Source organism: Mesocricetus auratus, unplaced genomic scaffold (genome assembly GCF_017639785.1).
Source record: "Mesocricetus auratus isolate SY011 unplaced genomic scaffold, BCM_Maur_2.0 Super-Scaffold_100008, whole genome shotgun sequence".
In the NCBI taxonomy this organism is placed as follows: Eukaryota; Metazoa; Chordata; class Mammalia; order Rodentia; family Cricetidae; genus Mesocricetus; species Mesocricetus auratus.
Genome location: NW_024429192.1, coordinates 48191713 through 48218637, shown reverse-complemented (window position 1 = coordinate 48218637; position 26925 = coordinate 48191713). Strand labels below are relative to the sequence as shown.

General features: G+C 41.0%; 1 protein-coding gene across 11 annotated transcripts in view; it reads left to right on the top strand.

Annotated features, from left to right (window-relative positions):
* Positions 1 to 25097, top strand: part of Zbtb20 (zinc finger and BTB domain containing 20) — a 730935-nt gene extending 705838 nt beyond the window's left edge. For all 11 annotated transcript variants that reach the window (XM_040750810.1, XM_040750809.1, XM_040750808.1 and 8 more), the window contains one exon: positions 1309 to 25097. In XM_040750810.1, the coding sequence (XP_040606744.1) occupies positions 1309 to 1730 (422 nt within the window). In that variant the 3' untranslated portion in view covers positions 1731 to 25097. The remainder of the gene's footprint in view (positions 1 to 1308) is intronic.
* The last annotated feature ends 1828 nt before the right edge of the window (positions 25098 to 26925 follow it).

The following is a 26925-nucleotide window of genomic DNA, read 5'->3' as shown; positions in this document are numbered from 1 at the left end:
ACATCCCTTGTCCCGCTGCACATTTCAGATGATGAAACATTACCTTAGAGGGTCTCAGGCTTGAGGCTTTGGGCAACTCTGAAGCAAATGCCTACTTGAGGCTATCAGTAATGAGATGGAAGAAGTAGGCCGTGCCCTTTAGAGAGTTCATACCAACCATCAAAATCAGAAAGCAGCAAGTATTGAAAGCCAATGCTGCTAACAAAAACTAGTCCTTAAGCAATTATCCAAAGTGATGTCCCAGACCGATGGGCTTTTCTTCTAGAAGGGTCCCTCATGTCACCATCCAGTGACTAGTCTTGCCTTGCTAGTTTTAACTAGCAACATCATTTGGTTTCAGAGCCAGTGGTAGACAAAGCAGTAAACACACAAGAAAGAAGGGCTTGTGCCAGCTGGCTAAGAAAAAAAAAATAGACAGGAAAAAAAAACTATTTTAGAAATTGACCTAAAAGTTCAAAAAAACCATATGGAACCATTTAATGGGGGAGGATGTAGCCTTGTAATAAGAATGCCATGCAAGTATTCCCACACCACCCTTGGTGGTCTACAAAGTGATTCCATATGTGTTTCATGTCAACACCGTCACAATGAGGTAAGTAGGACTATATACCTCGGAGGCTCTTGGTGATTTGTTAGAATGGTGCACAGTGCGTTGGTGCCTGTGCTTGAACAGGACCATGTGACGCAGAGATCAACAGTGGTCCACCATCTGTCTGTTGAGCTTCCACAGCCAGTGAGGCCAGTCTGCACAACAGCCAGTTCACTCTTAGGTTTCATTCCAGGAAGATTGTGTGAGACACAGATTAACTGAACGTGTGGACCAGCAGTCCAGGCCTATAGTCATTTATTAGGCCAAAAGGTGGAAATGGAGACTTTCCAAAAAGAACCAAGATCTGTGACCAATAGCCCTGCCTCCAAAGATATTCTCTTAATTCCTATATTTGTTTGCTAATATTAACTGGAAATATGTAAGTCTTTAATAATGGTACCAAGAATGACTCTCTTAGCCTTTTTTAAAAACAGTTGGGTAGTAATATGCTGTTAATTTCCAAGAGAGCCACTTTTGGTCATGGGGAAATGGAAAAGACTAGACTTTCCTGGTATCCTTAGAGCAAGATTCCTTCCTCTGAACAAGAAAGGCCAGGAAGACCTAGATCTTTCCAACCAAGGATGATGATTCCTGAAACCGTCAAATTTTATTTTTTAAATCTTTTGTTTTTCTCTTTTGTTGTCTTGTTCTTCTGTCTCATTCTCCCCCTTTGGCTGTGTCCTGTTCTCTTCTGCTTGCTGTCTCTCCCACGTCAACAGGTGAGAAGCCGCACCAGTGCAGCATCTGTTGGCGCTCCTTCTCCTTGAAGGATTACCTTATCAAGCACATGGTGACACACACAGGAGTGAGAGCCTACCAGTGCAGCATCTGCAACAAGCGCTTCACCCAGAAGAGCTCCCTCAATGTGCACATGCGCCTGCACCGTGGGGAGAAATCCTATGAGTGCTACATCTGCAAAAAGAAGTTCTCCCACAAGACCCTGCTGGAGCGACATGTGGCCCTGCACAGTGCCAGCAACGGGACCCCTCCAGCAGGCACACCCCCAGGTGCCCGCGCGGGCCCACCAGGCGTGGTGGCCTGCACTGAGGGGACCACTTACGTCTGCTCCGTCTGCCCAGCAAAGTTTGACCAAATCGAGCAGTTCAACGACCACATGAGGATGCATGTGTCTGACGGATAAGTAGTACCTTTCTCTCTTTCTTATGAACCAAACAAAACAACAACAAAAGAATAAACAAACAAACAAACAAAAAGCTATGGCACTAGAATTTAAGAAATGTTTTGGTTTCATTTTTACTTTCTGTTTTTGTTTTTGTTCCGTTTCATTTTGTACTACATGAAGAACTGTATTTTGCCTGCTGGTACATTACATTTCCGGAGGCTCGGGTGAATGATAGTTTTCCCAGTCTCCCTTGGATGGTGGCCTTAAGGCCTGGTAGTGCTTCAAGAGGTCCACTGGTTGGATCTCTAGCTACTGGCCTCTAAATACAACCCTTCTTTACAAAAAACAAAACAAAACAAAAAAACAAAACAAAAACAAAAAAAGCAAAAAACCACACACACAAAAAAACAAAAACAAAACAAAAAAAATCTTTTAAAAAAGTTAAAAAGTTTAAAAAAAAAAGAAAAAGTTGTTTTCCACTCGTGAAGAGCACTACAACATCTATAAGGAGATGTAAAAGGCTGTCTCTAAGTACACCGCTCACAGTGTTTCAGTGGACGTTCCACAATTCTGGCCACTTGGACTTCACAGTAACCAGTTAAAACTGTGGAATATCACTTCTGGTTGAAAACCGAGAGGAAAGGCCCTGCTGTTTCCACCTGCCACGTTATTAAAGGGCTGTGGGACGGGAGGGGCAGGGAGCCCAGTGGTGTGGGGAGAAAGTGGCAGCAGGCTTCTCCCCCAATTCTGCCCGGTCCACACACCCTGGCCCAACTCGTTCACATCCCCCACCCTTTCAGCAGAAGCCAGAAGACTTGGACAAGCAACAAGCAACAGTGGCTATCGTATTTATTCAGTGTCTTCGCTGAGCCTCAGCCTCAGCGCAATCAGGAGGGACTTTCATGAAAGGCAGGAATGCAGAGAAAACGATAACAGATTTCACACTTATGCTTCTAGGTACAAGAGAAGGATTATTTCCAACAACCTTTGCAAAAAAAAGTGTCAGGATATATTCTTGTGGAAGAGAAAAAGAAAGAGAAATGGAGGGGGGGCGATAAAAGTTCTTGAGGCTTTTTTAATTCAAAATTTTATAGAGGGGTAAAAGTGATGTTTACCAGATAGAATGCTGATTTTTTAAATATATTTACAACAGTATTTGTGTAAAAAAAAAACCAAAAAGTAAGATTGTCAAAAGTAATTTTTTCTCCTTTTGGTTTTGCATACACTGCCACCAATCCCTTCTCATTTACTTTGACTCACGCACACACGCGCACACACACACACACACACACACACACGCACACACATATATATATATATATATATTTTGGTAAGTCAAGACTGTTAAGGTTAGCGATACTGCTTCCAGATAGAAAGAATAAAAGGCAACTAAAGTTATATTTGAAAGAGAGGAAGGATATTTTCTTCATATTTTTTTCTTAGTTTTTTATTATTTTAAGTATTGCCTGGGTTGCTGAGGGCCGCAGAGGCCCACCCACCCTGCTGTAATTTCAGCTGCTGCTCTGTTTTGCTGTGTAGATCTTTGACTTCTAGCAAGCTTAAGTTGCTCCCCTGAATATTTTTCCATCAATCCATCTAGAATTCTGTCCTTTTTCATGGGAGGGACATGACCCTTTAGCAGATTTCTTCCCCAAAATTTCACTGAGCTCTTAGGATTCTAGAATTTCCATTGACCTTGCTTTTTCTCTTTGACGAAACACTAGTAGTCTAGAGATCTTGACAAAGGGTTTTGTTTCTTTTATGGTCAGCCAGGCGGAAGACTCCACAAAACTCTATCCTCCACTGTGTGAACGTCACTCTGAGAAGCCTGTTACAAACCACAATGCATTGATGCCAAAACTTCTTTCTTCCTCTAAACATCACCTTTGGATTCTTCCCACCATGGCTAAGAGGGCCAATAGGATGGTCCCTCTTGAGTTGATTAGTAACCCAACTTCCCTATGCTGGCAGCCAGCTTTCAAAAGGCTCTGGGTCGTGGGCACTATCCCAGATGCCACTCTTTCTAGTTGAGATCTCTCTCCTTGGTCTTGATCAAGAAATCCTAAGATTTTCCAATTATATATAGTGTCCTGAACGGATTCCAGCTCAAAAGTAGGACTTTTTAAACCTAGCTAATACTGGGAAAGTAATTTCATGACTGGGCATATTTTAGCATACTTAAAAAGAGAAGTAAATATTCCAATAATGAAGGAACACCAAACTACATTTTTAAAAAGAAAAGAGAGGATATTTTCGTTTCTAAATTGCTCTACATTTTAATTTAATTTTCCTCCTAATTTTCCTGTTAGCATTTTATTTACAAAAAAAATGCAGCAAACGAGGGAAATTTTTCCAAGGCAAGCAACTCTGTAATTGGTTTTATTCATATATTTTAGACAATTGGTTAACTTGGATCTTTTCCATACGTTCTTTGTGATGTTTAGTAGTTTGTGCAACTGGAGTGTTTGTGGAGTTTGAGTCGATCTTATGGTGCTTCATTCAGTGGATATTTTGCTAGAAGTTGTAATGTGCATTTGGATGGTTAGCTGACTACTGAGTACCATGCATCGTGATTTCTAAGAGGACAACCAAGAATGTGTGTGATCTGTTTTAAAAATGAGCTTCAAAAATGTGGCAGGTCCCCCCCCCCATGGCCTGCTGGTTTTGCTACTGAAAGGGTCAGTAGTGACTTCATGTTTCCTTACCACCAACAGAGGGAGCATTAAGTAACTACATCATAGAAGAATCATTTTGATAATTTCAAAAATGTGTTGTTTAGCCCATTAGGAAAACAAAGATTTGACATTGTGATAGTTTTCCTTAATCTGGTGGGAAAAAAAAGACATGAAATCACTCATCATATAAAACAAATGAAAGGAGGTCAAAACCTGGTTTTAGTTACTTTTACTGTTGTCAGGGGTATATTTAAAAAATGCCTCTATTCAAACTTTAGCAAAGTAGCAGAATTCATATTGTTTTTGGGAAAACTTACCTTGAGTGCTGTTGGGCTACACTTCCCCATCTACTTCTTAAATCTGAAAGAGACCCATTTGCCTTAACGCACATTTGCCATTGTCAGAAGCTAAGCAACTGGGTTAAAACTCCAACATCTGTTGTAGAGTACTGAGGAAAAGAGCAGGTGACTGGAAACGCTGGTACATACCCTTTTCTTATTAAAGGGAGTGCCTCCTTTTAAAAAGGGTAGGGAGGTCCCTAAAGAATTTTGGTAAGGTCCTACTGTCTAGCTCATTCAATTGTATTTATTTTTCTCCCAAATATCTCACAACCTAAAACATTTGACATTGTTCTCTAGAACTGGGAGACCACCATATCGGCAGTGGAGCCCTCAAGCAAGGATGCTTCTTCATGGCTAAGCTATTTTCTAGCCTATAAGGGCTGCTTTCAGACTGACCCACAGTTTTGAAGATAAAGCTGTCTGCACCTATTCCAAAAGATACAGGTGCTTGATTGCCCACGCACAATCGCTGTCTCACAATCACAGTAAGAGAGGGGTGAGGGAGAGTCTTCTCACCTTTTGACTTCCAGTCCTACAGTTTTGATGATGGATGCTGTCAGTGCTTTTAAAACTAGAAAAGAAAAGGGTTTTTTTTTTTTTTTGTATTCAGGAAAACATACACACAAGCACACAAAGAGATAGGAGTAGATGTTCTAGGCAGAAGACCTTAAGAGAAACTCAGAGAATAAGAGCTGGTATGCAAAAGAACACTAGTATAATTTTTTAAACAATCTATGATTTTTAAATGGAATTTGTTGAATACAAAACAGAAAAAAAGTGAGGAATGTTTGTCTCAACACATAGAAATTATGAAAGTTAAATTCCCTAGCACTAAAAACATTGATAGTGTCTCAGCATGTGGGTAGTTTTTCCTGTATTAAGTACCAACATTTGTACAAAAAGAACCCCTTCCTGTAAAATAAACCCCCCAAAAGACAATAATTATAACTAATGGATGGTCAGTTCTAAAATTAAAAACAACGGAGAAACAAGCCCCCGTAATCTAAAATGAAAGTCCATATCAGAGCCTTCTCATTTTTGTAGACTGCACTCCTCACAGCCATGTTGCAGGCTCCCCCAGCCCAGTTCTGTTTGCCAAGGCTCATGCCTCAGGTGGACCGTTCCTGTCTCCCTATCTAGATCACAGTAGCGCTTGGCCTTAGAAAGACTTGGGTTTGCCTCTTTCTCTACAAGTCAGAGAGCTTCATTTTCTATCATATCATGTAAGATCAAGAAAACCATGTCCAACCCATGAACAGGGAGAGTCCGTGTCTGAGACTAAAGAGCAAGAAAAGGTTTCCTCTGGGCATGCTTGTTTCCGCGTCAGTCTTCCTGTCGTGATCTACATGTGCTTCCATCTCACACGCCAGCATGGCCCTGCTCAAGCCCCCAAAGCAGTGTTTTCTTTCAGCATAGAAGTTAAAAAGGAAGTGGTGCCTCCATAAAACACCCCTGGTGCCCAGGAAAACACAGCGAAGTTCCTTGTTGCTTTTCCATTGCAATCCTCTAAAATGACTCCCAACACCTTTGTCCTGAGGAATGACAAAAGTGACATCCATCTGGCCAGGACGAATAGCAGACATGCCCATTCTGAGCCTTCCCCCGACGTTGCAGAAGGAGTTGCTTGATTCATTAGGGCTGCTCATGGGGAGTACATGGTTCTACCGAAGATCACATCAGACTGGCTCTTCAGTGTGGCAGCTGCAGCAAGGGAACAAAGAGGCGCAGGCCAGGAGCAGACAGGAGATGTCCTGTAGGGGAAGAGAACAGAGGGTGGGTGCCTTTTCTGCTGCGACTTGACTCTTAAAAGAAACCCTCCAAAAAGAGTTCTTTAACTTAGTAATGAGTTGAAGTTCAGGGTAATGGAAGCTCTGGGGAAGAGAACAAAAGAATTGCACAATGTATTCAGTACCCAACAATACCAAACCAGAAAACATCCAATCACAAAGCTAGGAAGTTTGGCAAGAGGTACTTAGGGAAACTTCCAGCCTTTTCCATGGGCAGGGTCCGCAGACTTTCTTTTGAGTGATTTCTGGCTCAGAGAAACCTCTTTACTCACTAGAAAAGAACTTTATTTAAACGGCCAATTTTGTCCCCTGAGGAGAAAAAAAAGAAAAAAATTAAAAAGACAGAAAAGAAAAATAGGACACTAAAGACAGAACCATGTGAGTTGGTGACAAACAAAAGAAAGGGGACACTAGAATTTCAATAGACTCCCCAATTGGATAGAAAAGAAAAAAATAGCAAAGCTACCCAAGGGCCTCTCAGCTCCAGACTCCCAGTCTGCTGGGAGGGGACAGAGTGCTTGAGCTGACCCAGCTGCTGGCTTTCTGGGGCTGGGCATAACTGACAACCTCCTCCTTCATTCTGTGATTGTCTAAGGAAAAGGGACTGTTCTCTCAGGTGCCCAGGAAATAGGTGGAATGGGGAAAACTTCCAGAAGCAGGCTCTGCCCTGTACTCATGCTGCCCCAGAAGAGCTTCAGCCCATACACGAAAATCCTTAAGTATTCCCAAGGGCTTTGTGTGTGGAGTTACCATTTCTAATACGTCCTAAACCTCCACAAGAGGCAGGCTGTGTTCCTGTAAAACTGCACATGTGCAAGTTACTAACACGAAACATCACTTCTAGCACGATGATCATCCCAAGCCAAATCCCCCAAGGAGGTCTCTAAGTTTCTTAAGATGCTGTTCTGCTTGACCACTGAACCCACAGCAGTAAGTGATGTGCATTACTAGGTCCCAGGAGTGGCTGTGGGACTTCCCATTCTCTCTAAGGTGAAGAGGCAAAGATGAAGGCCACAAATTCCTTTTTAGAACCGAGTGTCTCCTCCCCACTGAAGGAGGACTAGAAAGGCCCAGGACTAAAACTAGTGTCTTAACCATGGCTGACTGACAGCTGCCCTTCTCTCATGGTTTCTTTAGACCCCACCTGTTGCTCCACAGACTAAATACTGAAGTAACATCAGCTAAGGAATTTTCACAAGAAAGCATTAGGTTGTAGAATTATTGCCTTAAATTAGAAACCCTGGAGGAAAGCAGACAAAAAAAAAATACAGAAATGAAAAGGCTGTGGAGATAGGGACATTTGCTTTTTAATGATTCCATAATCACACACACAAAAAAATAAGCTCTATTCATGACTGAGGACTATGGAAACAGTGACTTCCTGGGGAGGCACCAAACTTGTAGGGGAACTGGCTGCTTTCAGGAAGCAGCTATTTCCTGTCTACTCTATTTCATTGGTAGGTCGAGGCTGAATGTAAAATAAGCATGTTGCTAAGTAGCAAGTCCCGTTAAACACAATCACAGGTGCCTGGATGACTCTTAAATGTCTCCTTAACTGGGAGAACGATCCCAACATACAGCTTTCTTTTTTTATATAATCGGTATCTCTACAGTCTGCACTTTGTTCCACCTCAGTTATGGAGTGCATTTGGCTTCTCTTGTGTGTCTTTGTTTGAATGCAGAATCAAAACTTTCAATTCTTTAGTGCAGAGGCATCACCTGCAGATCACAGACAAAAGTGAGCCGAGTCATGAAGTCCCAGTCTCGGCAATGCCCGGAAATAGTCTCCCCTTGGATCTCTTGCGAATTGAGAGGTTTCTTGGTTCAGAGTACTTCCATGAAATTCTGATACTCCTGCAGCAGAGAGAAAAGAATTATCCCCCACCCCAGACATCTGTTTCTACTGCTGTTACAGCAGTTGTTGTAGCCTGAAGCATCAGTCTTTTGCACACAGATGCTTATAAGAAAAAAAAAAGTGGCTTAACCCATCCAGTTTGTCACAGCTGCTGGCCAGAATATCTGTAGATGAGTGCACCTTATACATGTGCATACGTGGTGTGAGGTGCTCATACCATGACACTTCATTTATATTCTCCACTGACAACAGCGTAGACTTGGAAATTTCCAGCTAGAGTCCAGGGCCTGGCACTGTGCATACATCTGCTTTCTGTTCTGTTACCTTGTTTGGGTGCATCAGTATCTGTGATGAGGCTTTAGAGCATGGGGAAGTAGCCCAACTGTCAGTAGTTTGTGTATAGCCTTTTGAGGAGAAACTTGAACAAATGCTACACTTCTGTGGATTTACTGGTGAATGTGTGTGTGCGTGCAAGTGTGTGTGTGCACAAGGCTACACACATTCGTATGTTTGTGTATTTATGCTGTCTGAGTGTGTGTGCGTCTCTCAAATGAAACACACACAGGCAGAGTTCCTGGTGCAGTTGCCTCTTCTACCATTGTGCTCAAACTCATGGCTCTCTTCCCAGGAAGCAGTCACCTGCCCACTCTGTTGCTTTTTGTAGCATTTCAGAGTTGGGAGAAACAAAGGCAGCTTGTTGGCTCCACAGCAAACCCACTGGGACAGGCTGTTTCCCTCCAGAAGAGGGTGGAGTACACATACTCAACCAGGCAGACCAGAGGGAGCCATCCAGGGCACCTCACAGGACTCCCAGAGGAGAGACACCACCTAGTCAGGTAGCACTCAGGCATCCCAGGGCTAAGCCTGAGCTCAAAGGCCATTCCTGTCCTCTCGGGAACCTTGGAAGCTTCAGAGAAGGAACATGGTCTGCAGATCATAGATAAAACCTAGCCCCAGGCATGAAGTTCCAGGTTGTAGCATGTGCACACACTCACACACAGGAACTCCATGGGAGTCCTGCTCCCAAACTGAAACTCCATGATGCTGCCTACATCTGCAGGACTTCTCTATCATTCACAAGCTGTGGCCTTCATGAGTCTTTCCAGGATGGGCTGTTTACCATGTCCAGCAAACCAATAGAGTATCAGAGGGGTATCTCGAGGGGAATCTGTAAGAGTCAGTGGCTCATGACTATGTCAGACATGAAAGCAGAATGCTACTTTAATATACTATATTGAATGACTGGACTTGGCTCTCATAGGTAACTCCTGATGACTTGATGACCTGGAAACAGTTGGATCTAGTTTTCTCACTCCCATGCCCTTCTTTTACTAGGTGGTTTCGTCTCCCCCCTTTTTTGGTAACATGCAGATTGTTTCTGCTTTACAGAATTCAGAGGACCTTTCTTTCCTCTTATGTTTTAGTGGCATTTTCCCTTCCCCCATGCTGTAAGGCTACTTACCATTGCAACTATTTTTTTTTGTTGGTTATTATTTTTCCAAATGTGTGTTGTCTTTCTGTATCCAAAAGAAGTCTGTGACCATAACCACAGTATTTCTTTTTACTGGAAAAAAGTTCAGTTCTTGTTTTTGTTTTTATTGTTTTAATTAACAGTACTAGTGACTCTGTGGAAGACTATGGTTACTGTTTAGATATGCTTACTTAAGTACAATACACTACATTGCAGTGTTTCTGAAACCTAGAACATATGCATTATATATAACAACTCTATATTGAAATATAGTCCATTGTATTCATTTTAACTTTGAATCTGCCAATGATCATGAGTTTATTGAGATATCATTTCTTCATATATATCACCCATCACCACCTGATGCAGTTAATATGGCTCATTTAATTCTCGTTATGACTCTAGTTTGCTTTCTATATTACCAGCTTCAGTGTTGTCTTTAGAAGATTCTAGTTTGCTTTCTATATTATCAGCTTCAGTATTGTCTTTAGAAGATTTTATAATTTTTTTTAAAGCTCAGACTTAGCACATGTAGGAAAGTGAAAACTGTTTAAACTTTTAAAAATTAGTTTGCTGTGGCTTATACAAAGAAGTTCATATTCCATGTGTTCTTGTTTAGCCAACCGTGTCAACATCTGCAGAACAAAGGAAGCGCCCTTGAACATATCTGTGATCTCCCCCTTTAGCACCACCATTATCTACATTTGATTTAAAAAGACCAAGGAGATTCCTGTCTGTCACATGATCTGACCAACTATCATAAGCTGCATTTCAAAGGGCTGTTTTGGTGAGAGGCAAAGACAAGGAAATGCCTCACTCTCCTGACGGTATCTGCAACTATTGGTTTTCAGTATTGGTTCCTCGCCATCCGCTCTCTCTTTTTGTTATGCCTACCATTATTTTCATTAGTCTTCAGCAATTCCCTGGAGGCATCTTGGAAATATGCTATTCATTTTCCCAGGAGATTTATTTTTAAACTAAAACCACATTTCTAGAAACTTTTTATTAACAGAACTCAAAAACATACATGACAGTTTCCAGCCTGTAGACCCCACACCTTGATGGTTCTTGGTTACCTGGCCCTCAGCACTTCTACTTGCTGTCTTCTCTAGCCAGGCTACCAACAGGGCATTCAGAAATCAGATAGCCTGATTTCTAAAAGAGCACTTTCAGGTCATCTTTTCAAGTAAAAACTTTCTTCAGCTGCCCCCATCCATTCCACCAAACGTCTGAACATCAGAATCAGGTCAACTGAATGCCATTTCCTCCTTCACACTCTGTATTCATGGCAAAATGAAGTGTAGAACCTCCGCGTGGTGGACCAGTATGTAGGCTTCTCAGTGTGAATAGACCACTTTGGCCTTCAGTCTTCATCATCAATTATTGAGTCTCATCACATTCTGCTGTGCCGATTCAGTGTCTGCCCCCAGCTCTCCCAGACTCTCCTTAGCATCTTCCACTTGTGAAGCCTGGCACTCATTCAGGATCTTTCCTTCAGTCTCCTTCGACGACACTAAACTAGAGTCTAGTAGGAAACTATTTATTTTCAGTGGAAGACATGGCAGCTGGAAATCATGGTAGTGAGGGTGTGCCTTCAGTGATCAGGTATGAGGTCAATTGTCCCAGCTCCATTAGTTTTGGTTTCCTTTCCTTGCCAAATTCTCCAGGTTTCTTATTGTTTCTTTCTAAAGATAACTTTGAGCTACCCAATCATCTCTTCCATGCTTCCCCCCAAATATTACATTATGACCACCCCCCAGCCGTTCATGTCTTTCTTCTCCCACTCTTCTTAGCATCTTTCTTTAAACAAGTTCATAAACTTGAGACTCGTAGGCAGAATGAAGAATGTCTTCATTTCAGCTTCAGATTTTAAAGGTTGTCAGTATCTTTTGAGAGTAGGAGGACCTGAGTCACAGTTTTAAATGTCAACTGTACTAGTTGAGATCATTAATTCCTCTCACCTTTACATTAAACCAAAGATAAGTATTTTCTGTTTTTTTAATACCACAGTTTTCAGATTCTTGATATGAGTAGACCATTTCTGAGGGAGGAAAAAAAGCTCCCATATTGATTATTTCTGCTTGTGCTAATACTTAGCCAATGACATGATTGCCAGATACTAGATTTACAAGAATCTGAAGAAGTGGGTAACAATTAAAAAAGCCTTTGGTAGCTATTCATGCCAAAAGCCACTTCCATTCAAATGCAATGTAAGAAAATTTTGATGTAAGAAAAGTTTGAGAGAATTTCTTCTTGTATTACATTTGTGAAAAGCCAAATATTGGTTGGTCTAAAACTTTGAGGGGTAATTTATTAAGGAATAAAAGATCTATAAGTTTATCAAATTCCTGTTTGATAAACAAAAGTTACCTTGACATGGCATATGTTAAAAACAAAACAAAAAAACAAGAATAAGGCTGACTGGGTCCTGTATTAGATTAGATGTGCAGGACTCAATTTATAAATACAGGATGTTATTTGGCCATCATTTTAGAGCTCATTCAAATTGAAGCTTTCTGGACTCCACGAAGAAGACTGAAGCCATTGTGGGTGTAGCCCTTTGAGGATACTTGTATTATCATTTCACAGTGACCCTTTAGTACATCACCCTCACTTGCTGTGATACCACATTGTCTCTCTGCTCATATCAAGATGGAGTGTGTGACAGTTTGCAATGCACAGACACTCAACTTCTTGCTCTACCTTGACACTCAAAATCCACACTTAATATGAAAACTGTCATTTGGCTTGAGGCTTGATCCAGCTTTTGTCTTAAAACAGTGTGTAGCATCACTTTGCATGAGAGAAATGGCAAGTTCAGAAGCCTTCCTGAGGCAGGCATCTCTCAGGAAGTCACCATGTCTAAAGGCTAATGTTTACAGTTCTGAAGACTGTGACCTTTGCTTGGCATGTCCTTCAACCTAGTCTTACCTTCATCTCTTCCTTTTCCCATTTGGGGCTCCTGCCATCTCTCTTGGAAGTACTCTGTATCTAAAGAACCCTTGTCCTCTGGCATTGCCGTCTGAAGGCATAGAAGATTCGGTCATCTCAAGTGCAGGGTGGAGTGGGAGAGGTCTGGATTGGAAAGATCTCATTCGGTCCAGTTAATCCAGGCTGCCTTCTTGCCTTAGTTCCTTTAGGCTCTCCAAGAGATCCAATGCTAAGGCCCAGGATTTCTCACTACAACCTCTTAAGATCGCCACAGATGAATGTCTAAATCCTATTTAATATTCTAGAGGCTCCAGGGTGTGAATTCTTACTGCTCAGGAGCCTCCTGTTTTTACAAGCTGGCACCTGTCAAGATCACCAACAGCCCCAACAATAACTAATGCAGCAAAATAATGGTCAGAAACACTAGGGCTTATATTTGAGAGATTAACAAATGATTTTTTTCTTCTTTTACCCAATGTTTTTTTAAAGCCTGCATACCTCTCCCAACACATTTCAGAAAACCTGCATCTCATTTTACACTTAAGTAGTTTTAGTTTTGTGAATGTAGATTAGAAAATGTTCTGGAATTGAAGCTGGTAGCAAACAAGTTTCTTTTCTGCACTGGACGTTAGGACAAGTGTGCATGGATGCAATTCCTTCAAAGAAAGTGAAACATGGTAAAGCAAAGGGACAATACTTTTACACATTAAAACAGTTGTCTGCTATCTGTAAACCTTGATTTAATCATAATTTTAACTTCATAGAAATTTGAAACTGGAGGAATGTGTATTTTAGTAGTTTGTTTGTTGATTTGTTTTCCTTTATGTCTTTCTTATTCAGCTAGGGAAATGTTTTGATTCCCTAATTTGATGCTGTCCCTGCACATCAGGTGACTGCTGCCCACCCCCCCAGTGGTCTTTTGTCCCTTAGGAAAGCCTTCACTCTTCCTACAAGAAGTCCTTTCTCATGAAAGTCATGTGTTCCTTTTCTGCTGTCACATAGATCTTTGAGGAGAGAGATTCTTTCTGCACTTTAGGGATGGAATAGTTAACAAAAATTCCTTGAAGAAGAAACTCTCTTTACTTAAACGAATAGGTCTGGGCCAAAGACCAGAACTGACTGCTGAAGGTCATTCTTCTTGTACTGCAGACCATCATTGCCTCCTCACATTCTTTTGGGAGCAAAACTGGGGATAAATGTATTTTCTTTTATTGGGTTTTTTAAATAGTATCTAGTACAGAATTTCCAGAAAGAAAAAAGAGTGAGAATTAATAAAATATCATCTGATCTGTCCATTTTCACAATGGTAGGGATTTTAGTCCTGTCGTTTTAAGCTTAAATAAGGTCTGAAATATGGAAACATCCACTCTCACTTCAATCCTAACCCTGCCTGGCACTGAGATGGATGGAAGCAGGGCATCTCCTCCACACTGCCAATGCTTCTCCTGTCCATGCCCATCATCACAAAAGAGAAAAACACTTAAAAGGGGGGAGGGGGCCATAGTACTTCATCTGATGAATACTCTGTAGTTCAGCTTAACTTACAAATATCTTGACAACCTTTTTATAACCTGGCTTTTATGCTATAATTTAAATTCTTGGCTCTAACTTGGGAACAGAAGGAAAGCAGGGGAGAGAGCAGAGTAAATCAATGAAACTAAACTGATACAATTCTACATTCTTAAAACCTGTTCGCAGGGTTACCAAAGAATGATCTCACCCCGTCCTGTCATTCCTTCCCCTCTCTCTTTTTGATTATTCTGAGAATTACTATAACTATACTCTTGTGATTCATGACTTCTCTTCATGCTATCAAGACTATCTAAAGAGTGTATAGAAACCCTTCACTGCTCTGCTCCTAATCTGCTGTCCAGGGCACATGTGATGTGTGCACTCAGATAACCAAAAATGAACTAGTGCTTCGATAGGTTTTGCAGTAGCCTAGTGCTGTAGCTCACAGCTAGGGGATCTTTCAAAACAAAGGTAGCTGTTCTCCTCTTGGCTCTTCATGGGACAAATCTTGGCTTGGAATCTGCAATAGAATCAAAGGAGAATATACCCAAGGATGCTTGAGCAGTTAGTGTTCATCCTTACTCCCATTGAGTTAGACTTCAGGTGTTTAGAGGAGACTATCAAAGAATACATTGAGGATAATTTGCTTAGGCATATCTAATAACAATCCACTTTGCACCATTGCTAAAGAATCGTGGTTGTCAGATGAACAGTGAGTCTCTTAGTAGTCCACATCCCTCACAGCAAGCAAGGGTAAGAAACCCATGGCAGAGAAAGTCTTCACTTACTTTGTTTTCAAAACCCCCACAATGCCAAATGTCCTTGTTTCTTTCAATCTGACACTACACGTTGATTCTTCTAAAATGCCAGCATGTATGTGTGGCTGGGAGCAGTCAGGCAGATTGACATGTGCAGAGGGAGGGTTCAGATATACTGGAGATAGATTCTTAAGGATTATCACATACCAAGTGCTTCTCCAGACTCACATGCTGCGTCCCAAACTGACTCCTTGTCAACTTTCAGTAAAACAGAAGCTCCACAAGAAATCCCACTGCAAATGTTTTCTTTTTTTAACTGCATAATACAAGGAAAGTTACAATACAGAATCTGCATTTAAGAATAATAATTCACTTTGTATTTAATAGTTCTACTTTTTGTATAAGTGTCGTTGAGTTATTTGTACCAATTTAAAATTCATCATTTTGAGAGAGGCCTTGCAAATTTCTGTGTGTGTGGATGTATGTCTGTATTTGTGTAGCCAGGCCAAAAAAACGAACAATGCAGAAGACGGGCCTATTGATGTTATGTAAGGTGGCTGCTGCTTGTAGACCTTGAAGACTAGCTGATTCTGCTACTCAAATAGAGCCCTGGACTGTTAGATTTAGGACTGAGTTTTGGGAAACAGAAAGGCTCTCACTTTTCTTTCTGTACTCATCTCCCATAGTTCCAGTCACCTGACATGAGAAAACCATTAAGGAAAAGCACTACTGACCTTTGCATTGAGTAGCCATTTTCCTCCTCTGACTAATCCCTTGATTGCAACTCAGCTCTACGCCTTTCTTTTCTCCCTACTGGCTTAATGTCTTACAGAATAATACAGAGGTACAAGCTGGCTTTTTCTCTGCTTTGAGCTGAAACACACAGGAGCCACAAAAGAGATGAGTCACACAATTGTCAGGCAAGGGCTGTGTTTCCCACTTTCATAGCACTGGTAACCTTCAGTAAGAGCTGTTTACGGTTGAGCTTTGAGGGTGTAGTCATTTTTAGTAGGTTTTTTTGGTTTGTGGGATTTTTTTTTCTTTTCTTTCTTTCTCTTTTTTTTTTTTTTTTTTTTTTTTTTTGCACTAAGCATGACTGCACTGCGTTGCACTACTGAGATGATGCTTTTACTCATGCCAGGAGACTGTGTTAGGGAAGGGAAAAAAATAGGCGATCTGGGAGACTCAGAACCTCACAAAGACGGAGATCTTTTCCACGGTGGTCTTTGCAGAGTCAGTGAGAATCTAGATTTTTCGCCGACTCTTGATCAAGTCTAGAAACTGCTTTGCTGACAAGATCTGTTTTCTTATTGTATGGAAGTGGAGGGTGAGAACAAATTGAAGATATTTCAAAACAAATTTATCCAATTTTGTTTCCAAATAAGCTTACAATAAGAGCCACAAGAGTAAGAAATTTGACTGGGCTGACGCAAAGCCTTGGCTCACAAGATTACACAGTACACCTCAGTGTGCCTGAGAGTCTTGGTGTCATGTTCTGATATCCTTTCGATCCTTGAGGAGACCTAGATCTGGGTAACCAAAGAGGAAGGCCATACATGTGGTGACACTGTAAGGTGACAGACAGTAAGGGAACAGTGCAATAAACACTGCCAGCCAGTGAGGTGGAAGGCCAACTAGAAAACTGGAGGAAGGGTCCGAGGTGTCATCAGAATCTGCGAGCTGCTCCATCCTAGACTGTCCTTAAGCAGAGAACTTGATAGTGCCTAAAAGTTGAAAGCCGTTGTACCCCCCCCCCAACTTTTCGGTTTATTATTATTGCCTTCTTAAATCCCAGAAGCAACCAGAGTTTGGCAGCTCTTTAGTAACTATTAACAAGAGAATCTTGTACCACAGGAAAAGCAATAGACTGTGTGGGGAATGAAACATGTGTAAGGGTTCTGAGGGACCCCTCCAGAATCTCAGATGACAGATTTTGAAAACTCTTGTTCACTAAGATTCACCACCCGTGTTGAGCTAATGTTGAGTTTCTTTGAACACTGTCCCATGTGAGGGCAACAGTTTGGAAAACTCCCGTTGAGTCACTTTCTCCTCCTTCCCTATCATTGGTCCCAGTCTACCTTTCCAAGTCAAAGTTGATTCTTATTATACGAAAGTGCCAACCTTGCTAGTTAAACCCCATTCAGAACTAACTTAAGCAGCCCCTTAGGCATGCAAAGGCATTGTCTGTATTCAAATAGAAATGATAAATAAGAGATCTTAACAGATACTTAGAATGCATACTTGGAAAGCGCTAAGAGGACAGCCAACCAAAGCTATGAGAAGAAATAATTGACTTTTTAAAATTCTTGGGCACCTTTCTTCAAGCTTTGGGGGACACATTTTTCTTGAAACTTGGATTTCGCTCCTGTTCTGTCACCAAAGATTTTCTTCTCCAGATCCCAGGCTCCTCTCTCCTAGGCAAAAGTACCATAACAGGGATGCTTCCAGTGGTTGACAGAGGACACCCTTCTCATGTTCACAGTGGTATCTACAGATCGTGAGAGTAGAAGTGCTACTAACAGTCTCTATGACTTGGGAGTTAGTCAAAAGGTTAAAAAAATACACAGTACTTGACACTATAAACAGTGTGAAATACAGTTGTAACCTGGAGGCTTGTGGAGAGAAAGAAACTTCCATGGAAGAAAGTGAGTTAAATCATTTAGAACCAAACAAAGATTATTGATGAGAGAGAGTCATTGAGCAATATGAGATGGCAAAGTGGGGCTCTGTGTGCCCTGGGCCAATGACAGTGGCACGGGGAAAGTAGACAGCAGGCCAGAGGACTCCAGTACTGAGATGTTCCAGTGTGGGGAGTCTTGCTGTGACTGCTGAGGTGGTTGAGATGTTCATGGGAAGGGAAATCCGTGGAAGCAGATAGTGCCTTTCTTGTTGTAGCAAGTGATGTATTCAGTTACGCTTATCTGGACCATTGCCCCCATCTTCTGAGGAGGTCGGAGGAATGAAGGGATAGGATATTGCCCCTGGAATGCTGTGATTTGAAGATGTTTGCACTAGATTCTAAGCTCTCCTTTAATGAAAGAATGAGAGAAAAAAAAATGACAACTCTTAAGTTAAAAGAAACCCAAAGTAATGTGTTCTTTTAACATATCTCCCCTTCACTACTACATCTTCTCTCCCTCCATTCCTCCCTCCCTCCCTCCTTCCTTCCTCTTAAAGGAAACTACACATTTCTTATTACCAAATCCAACTCTTAGCAATTCTTTGTCTCTGTCTCCCCCCCCCCCCCAATAAGTTATCAACCATTGGCTAGGGCTAGCTAGTTAAGAGCCTCTGCCCTTACAATTTTGCTTGCCTTCTCTGCCTCATCAAGGTTACAACAGTGAGTGATAGGGATAGCATTCAGCTCTTATGGAAGCCAGTGAGTCTGGATTTCATGCCAATAGATGAGCTGACACATATTTATCCAAAACACATTATGTTCTGTAGCTCATCCAAAAGGATTTTTAGAAACAAAATGAAGCCACTGTGTTTTAGCATCAGATGAAGGTAGTGCCCAAAGTTCACCTGTTTCTTCTCTCTCCTCTCTCCCACCTATTGCCATGTCCTCTCCACCAGAATGATACTTCATCTCAGCTATGTCACCAGAAGAGCTATTTGATTCTTTGGTCTGTCTCTTTATCAGTAGGATGGTAACTCTTCCAAATTAAAACCAAGAAAATACTATTAGCAACTCCCTTATGGTTGGATAGCTTCCCAAGTGGTATCTACCTGATCTTGATGATCAGTTCTGATAACTTGGAAGTTTTGGCTGGCTCAAACATCTGTCAACTTTACTTTTCATTTTGTTTCTGTTTCCATTTGAATCTTGAGTGAGAGTGGAAAGGTAGAATCACAGGAAAGATTTGGAGGCTGCAATTCTAGGGTATAGCTTGTCAGAACTCTGTATTATCCAAAATAGAATTTTCTACTTGTTTCCAACTTAATGTTACCCCAAATATAATTTCTATTACATTTATTGTTATTTTTATAAAGATAGAGTCCATTTGCTATGTCTAGTTGAGTGCTCTTTTTCTATTTCCCCACATGGATGCAGTACCAATCTGTTACTTAAATATCTTTTTATTATATTGTTAATATGTAATTCTACTGTAGACCAAAAATATAAAAACAAATTTGTTCATTTAAAACATATAAAGAATCTAGTGAGTAAGGATGAAGAGAAAAGATGAAGAGCAGTGGTTAACTGTGTTGTTTGAAATCTAAGAGTAGCCTTACCTATTTTTAACCAGTGCTTGCCAGTCACACCATAGTTGGGATTATATTATCTTGGCTTCTTCATGCTTATGTTCTACAAATCTTGTTTGTCTGTTTTATTTGATGTAATTGAGGTTGCACATGATGCTCTTTTTTTGGTAATGCCTGATTTTATTGTACTTTTATCACTCATTTCCTTTAGAAGAATGAGGGAGAAAGTTTTATTTCTTCTTTTAATTTAAATTTTGTTTAATGCACTGGAAATAAAATTGGACACATTTCACTGTTTAAAAATCAGAAACAAAACAAAACCCCAAAGAAAAAAACCAGCAAACAAATAAGTAAAGACACAAGCAAAAGCTATGGAAAATAATCTGTCCATATAAAATATATGTATAAGCTATGTCTCACATGAGAGATAAATACTGTCAAGTAAGAAAAACATACAGTGTAAGCTACAGTACAGAAAACTATAAGAGGAACCTGAGTTTAAAGTGTGTGGAGAAGACAGGCCATTTCTTTCTGAGGAGAGATCTTGTCGTTATTCCAATAAAAACCAAATAAATTGAATGTGGAAGAGATTAAGGAGGGAGTAATCCCCTCCCTTATAGCACAGGAGCTCTGGGTTACTTTTCATTATTTGTCTCAGCTACACACACACACACACACACACACACACACACACACACACACACTGCTTGAGAAGGCTTTGCAGAAATGTCTGTATCCAGTGCACACACGCACACGTGTCAGTGCTCTGACGGTCCTCATGCTGATTCACACGGTTCTCTGAGACTTACCGGTGACAGTCACCCACATGGAAGACTGCAAGTCACTGAAATTAATGTGTGTTACAAAGCACTTCAATCCAGCCTGCTCCTTTCTCCTGCATCACCCACTACAAGACCAGCTGCCTCACACCGGTGTACAGTGAGAACTCCGACACAGGTTACTTCTCTTAGCCTACGGGCTCATTATTTGCTCAAATATTTGCTGGTTTTTTTTCTGGTTTTGTTCTGTTTTATAATGGGGTGGGAGTGGATGTAACTTCACAATCTTAATACAGTAAAGTTTTGCATCTTCCATATCTTATGCAAAAACAGACATTTAAATCAATAAATAATTGTGCCCTAGACTGAAAGTTAATGTTTAGGAGAGGGAAAAAATTGTTGGAATTTTTTCTACATTTTTTTGTGAAGAATCTTTTTTGGAAAGGAAGGATACATATTTTTGTTGTGTGATATTTTCTATTTTTGAATGCATTTTATTGGTACAAGACTGTTTTTTTGGTGAAGACATTATTTAAAAAAAGAAAAAAAGAAAAAAACTAATCGAAAAGTTTGCCCTTAAGGATATGCTGCAGTTTTGAGGTTAAAAAATAATAACTGATTCAAGATGCGTGTTAAAAGTTGGGATTATATTGTTGTTTTTTTGTAATTGTTACAAGAAGAAGTTTGTACCCACTGCTGTTTATTTTGTTTCAGATGAGTAAGTAAAGGGATTGTTCTTGTTTTATTCTTTTTTTAGAGAAAAAGCTATTTATGAAATGTCAAAAACACTGGACTGTGAGTTTAAGTGTGGAAGCATTTTACCACCCTGTGTCTTCAACCGATTATGGGAAAGCCCTTTTCTCTTCCCCCCGCCTTAGCCTTGCCAAATGAGGAAAACATAACAGCTCTCAGATGACAGAGGCCTCCGAAGCCCTGCTTTAATTTTTATGGTCTGAAAAAGTCGGAAAACCAAAGTTAAATTTGTTTCTGAAATCCCACTGTCCTTAGCCCCTTTTTTGTATAACACAGCCAGTTGGCCCTGCCTCTCCATCTTGGATCATTGCCTTCTTGGGAACCTGGGACCAGCTCTGCAGTGAGAGGCATGAAGGTGGTGAGGTTTCCCGAAGTGAAGTGTGAGTGGGACTTCAGCCTCCCCAGGGCAGCTGAGCTTCTCCATCCAGAGGCGAGGATGCCAAGAGCACACCCAGCCAACAGTGCCTGGAGGGGTTACCGCTGTCACCTTCATCTTCTGCTTCTAAGACCCTCCAGTTACCATGGCTCTGCCTTTCCCAGCAGCCCATGTTCCATTGATGGGAGGGGATGGGATCCAAATAGAAAAAATGGCTGGGGTTGCTGTGAAGGCCCCAGCCCTCAGGAGGTAAAGCAAGGGACCACTCAGCACAGGGCTCTTGCTGCCCACCTCCTCTTTGACTCTGGATTGTCCGTCCATCTGCTCACTGTGAAGATGGAGAGGCAGTGTGCCCTGAGGCTGTTCGATAGCTTTTCCATATTTTTTCAACATTGAAAAAATAATTTTTAAAAACTGTGATATTTTTTAAAAAAATCATTTGGCTGGAGGGAAGGGAAAAGGGAACCATCAAAAGCTGTAACATGATTAACTGGAGATATTTATAACTGGGGCACTTTCCAGACCAAGACTAATACATTCTTTTCTGGACCCTAAAGCAGCAAACTCTTGAGATTGTCAGTGACAAAAAGCTGAAGAGAGGCGTCCCTTTCCTCCTTTCTTCTGTCTCAAAATCTCTCGTTTTCTCTTCTAGCTTCCCTTGGTAACTATCCAATGGGCTTCATACTTCCTATGTGCAAAAACACGTGCACGTGCACACTCCCAAACACACAGACACACAAGCAAAAAAAAAATCTATTTCTTTTGAGGATCATGGGACTGAATTGAAGTCATGTGCCTTCATTTTTTCCTTTTATAGCTAAATGAACCTCTTCCTTTTTACAATGTGTTGGGTTTTGTTTTCTTTTGTTTTCAGGAGAAGAGGGGAGGTTCAGTTTTTCTGGAAGATTTTAAGCATCATTTAGAAAAGAATCTTTGAAGCAAATTCCCCACTAAACACTAAACACAAACATCTCAAACCTTTCACATTGCACTGTGCACACTTAGAGCATCCAAGTAGTCAGATATCTGACAACCTAACCCACTTGATTTTAGAGCGGTTTCGGAAATCTCTATTTCATAGACTTTTTTATTATTTATCAAAATGAGGCGAGTGAGGCAAGTTGCCTTGCTCTCCTAAATTGGTGCTTTTTCTTGTGGGGGTGGGGTGGGATGGGGTGGTGGAGGGGAGATAGAGACAGAGGGTGCATTCCTAAAGATCTCTGGTGCTGAAGGGCCTCGAGTTCCTTTCAGAAAATGTGTTTGACACATTCTTACGCACACAAGTGAATGGTATCACATGCAATATTCTAATGGAACAAGGCAAGAGGCTCTCTGAAGTGGGATTTTGCTTTTTTTTTTCATAAAACATTTGATTTCCCTGGTGCCTTATTCCTACTCGATGCTGGCACTCACACACCCACAGAACAAACGCTGATGTTGGCCTCACAAATGAGGACCTCTAGGTCATCTTTGAGCATGTGGAGGACATAGAACATTGGAGTCAGTCAGTGGGGAAGGAACTAGATGGCATCTCTTAGCTGAAACTACACAGGGACTGCACAAGCCCATCACAGTCACACACACACACACACACACACACACACACACACACACACACACACACACACACAAATACACTTTCTCCTCTGAACTTCCCTTCCTTCTTCATTTCCTATCTCTGCCTTCTCATAACGGTGCTGCTGCTGCTGCTGAGGTGCCCGGAGTCCAGAATGCCCAGTAATCACTCAGGCACAAGCCTGGCACTGCCACGTCAGCCCTTGGCATGACCGAACCCAGGTTTCTCTTGCCTGGGGCTGAAAACCATCAGATTTTTCTCAACAACAACAACAACAAAATTTTATCCAAGGAATCAGTGGATTACAGTTATTCTGCATTGAAAATGCACTTTAAAAATTAATACAAGCTCCAGACTGTTTAAAACACACAGAAGGAGCAGGGGAAAGATAAACATGTGCTAATGTCTGAACCCAGTTCAGCTTATCTCCAGTTGAAACAATATACACTCTATTATGTATAAATGTATACACACTTCCTATATATGTCCACACATATATGGTGTATATATTATACATGTATAGGTCTGTGTGTGTTCATACACACATACACATAGCCAATCAGATGCTCATTAGTACACAAACAGCAGCAGAGGAAACAAGGTTGGACTCTTGCAACAGATCACAAAAAATAAAAACAGCCACTTGCAGTGACTTTGGTCATTTCTGTATGTTCATAAAGAATGGATTGTAACAAAGAAAAAAAGGAACAGTGTTAGCGATAGAGGAAAACTGGGCGAACCCATCTTGATCCAATGGGAATGCAGTAATGTTCTATTCCATTTCACAGTTATTTCTTTTAATCATGATGATTTTAAGTTTTGGCTATTAAAAATGTTTTAGACTCAAGTGACTACATCCAAGTGAACAAAACAACTACAGTGAAAGCCCTTTTCAGTAGGAAGATGTCAGAAATCTCAAAACCCTTGGCCTGGCTCAGAACCACCATGTGCAAACCAGAACTCTCTCAACATTTGAAATAAAAACTTTAAAACTCTTTTGAAGCACCTTAGCGTGGCCATCCATGTGACGAGTGGGTGCCACTTTCTCCTTTGAGCACCTTATTGACGTGTTTTGCTATCTGCTGTCTATCTGTTATCTGTTAGCTCAATAGCTAGCTGTTAACACACACACACACACACACACACACACACACACACACACACGTGCACAGACCAGACATCTGGGCATGTGTGTTCTCAATGAAGTTTACTGTAGTGACTGCTGAAAGGTGAACTCATTTCCTGATTCTCCTGCCACAGAGTTGTGATAAGACTCGAAGAAACCCTGTCCCTGCACGGAAAAATGTTCCTTATCACAGTGTATATTAGGGTGGGAAGGAATATGGTCCCTTTTTTGCAGTTGCTACTGTGTATACACACATGTGCACACACACACTGTGTATTCAGACCTAACAAACACATATACACATAGCTCATTTGTCCAAGTGATATTTCAGATGTCTCTGTGGGTGTCACAAACTGTATGCAGTTTTCCATTTCCCAGAGAATGTTGAATGGAGGGCAACTTTTCAGACTGAAGAACTAGGCACTGGGGAAGAGTTTGGAAAGAGTGAGAGGCAAGAAAAGAGAGACCATTAAATCAACAGAATAATGTCCTAAGAGGGACTGCGTGAATGGCTGTCCTCACAGGTGGGTGTGGAACACTGCCGTCTCAGTCTGCGCTGTAGAGACCCAGGCACACATCAGCACACACACACCCTCCCACAGGGGCATGGTCTGGGATGAGCAGGTCAATAGTTTTGAGAGGGAGTTTGTTCCTTTTTTTTCTCTCATTATACTCTTGTTGTCAGTTATTAAACAAACAAACAGAAAATTGTTTTGAAGAACCTTGCATACGCCTTTTCTATCAAGTGCTTTAAAATATAGACTAAATACACACACCCTGCCAGTTTTTCTTACAGTGACAGTATCCTTACCTGCCATTTAATATTAGCCTCGTATTTTTCTCACGTATATTTACCTGTGACTTGTATTTGTTATTTAAACAGGAAAAAAATTCAAAAAAAAGAAAAATTAACTGTAGCGCTTCATTATACTATTATATTATTATTATTGTGACATTTTGGAATACTGTGAAGTTTTATCTCTTGCATATACTTTATACAGAAGTATTACGCCTTAAAAATACGAAAATAAATTTTACAAGGTTTCTGTTTTGTGTGGAAGAGTAATTGATGTTGCTAAGAATGATGTTTGTTTTTTGGGGTTTTTGTTGTTTTTTTTTAAATGTTACCAGCACTTTTTTTGTAAGTTTCACTTTCCGAGGTATTGTACAAGTTCACACTGTTTGTGAAGTTTGAATATGAAGGAATAATTAAAAAAAACAAAAAAAATTTAAAAATTCTTCTGTTGGTCTCCTTGTGTCTTCTTGGTGGTGTGTCTGCTTCAGGCAGCTGTCCATCGTCCTTCATTGAGTCTGAGATTGTCTAAATTGAGATCCATACTTAGAAGGTCAGAACAACACACCAGTCCTCTTGACACCCAAAATGGGAAAATCACTTGGAGATCTATAGTGTAAGATCTCTATATAGTGGAGATCCATAGTGGAGATCTACATGGTGAAGATTCATAGTAGACATCTGTAGTGGAGACCAATAGTGGAGATCTACATGGTGAAGATTCATAGTAGACATCTGTAGTGGAGACCCATAGTGGAGATCTACATGGTAGAGATTCATAGTAGACATCTGTAGTGGAGACCCATAGTGGAGATCTACATGGTGAAGATTCATAGTAGACATCTGTAGTAGAGACCCATAGTGGAGATCTACATGGTGAAGATTCATAGTAGACATCTGTAGTGGAGACCCATAGTGGAGATCTACATGGTAGAGATTCATAGTAGACATCTGTAGTGGAGACCCATAGTGGAGATCTACATGGTGGAGATTCATAGTAGACATCTGTAGTGGAGACCTATATGGGCATTGTTCTGTGCCTCAGCCTCAGAAGCAATGACGTGGGTTGTTTACTGCTTAACAAATGAGCTCTCACTGTGTCCTCCCCATCTGAAAATCAGTACCTAGTACCTAGTGCCATTTCCTGTGGAAACAACCATTTCTTATGATCCTGTAGCCTGTGAATCTATCTCAGAACCAAGTCGTAATACCTGGACTTCTGAGATTTAGCAAAAAAGCAAAGCAAAAGTTCATAGTTGAAAATGCCCTTTGATGACTTTGCAGACTGCTAAGGGACTTCTGTGGGCACCACAGATCTTTCTTGTAGGTTTCTCCATCTGAACATACTTTCCTAACGTTGGCATTCTCACACAAAAGAGTACTGTGATAAGGAAAATGTAGGCCTTACTTGTGCCTGGTGAGGTTACCCAAATTTAACTGATTGAGCCTTTAGTAAGTGTCTGTATTTTATTCAATATTGTGTAGAGTATGGATGAACTACGAGAAATTATTTTAGCCCTGGTAGGTCTTCAAATCTAACAACTAGAAATAGGTGTTCTATAAAAATCAGAAGCAATGCTCTGCAGTTCAAGCTGTCTTCTCAGCGCTGTACAAGTCAGCGAACTAACAAATGATGGCGGATGAGGGAGGTCAAGGAAGGGTCCAAGTCAAGTCTGTGGGACCCGCAAAGACATGAAACTTTGAGCTGGAGGGGCACTGTGGGTAGCCATTTCCACTCCTGTAAGGAGCACAACATGCCCCCACACAACCCTAATACAATCAAAGAGACCTGCGCCCTGGAAAGTCATTGGTAAATTACCAAGGTGTCACAATGACATTTAACATTGGTGTCTTGAAACTCTGTAACTCGTCTTAAGTTAAACTAATTTTCTAGAAAGTTCAAGAATGATACTGAGATGCCGAGAAGCCTCAGTAGTGCTCATTGCCCTTGCAGAGGACTCAGGTTTAGTCCCCGGCACCCACGTGGTGACTCATAGCTACCTGTCACCCTAGTTCTAGGGGATCCAGTGTTCTCTTATGTCCTCCACAGGTTCCCACATACATATGGCACACATAAACTCATACAAGAGTGCATACACACATGAATTAAATGAACAAATGAATCTTTTTAAAACATAAATTTAAAAAGATGAAGTATGATTTGTGCCTGTCTGATATCTGGGAGCACTGACTGTCAGCATCATAATGGCCGTCAGCTTCACTCAGGGTTTGCACTCTGCATCCACTGGCAGAGCCTGTGCCATATTTGGTCGC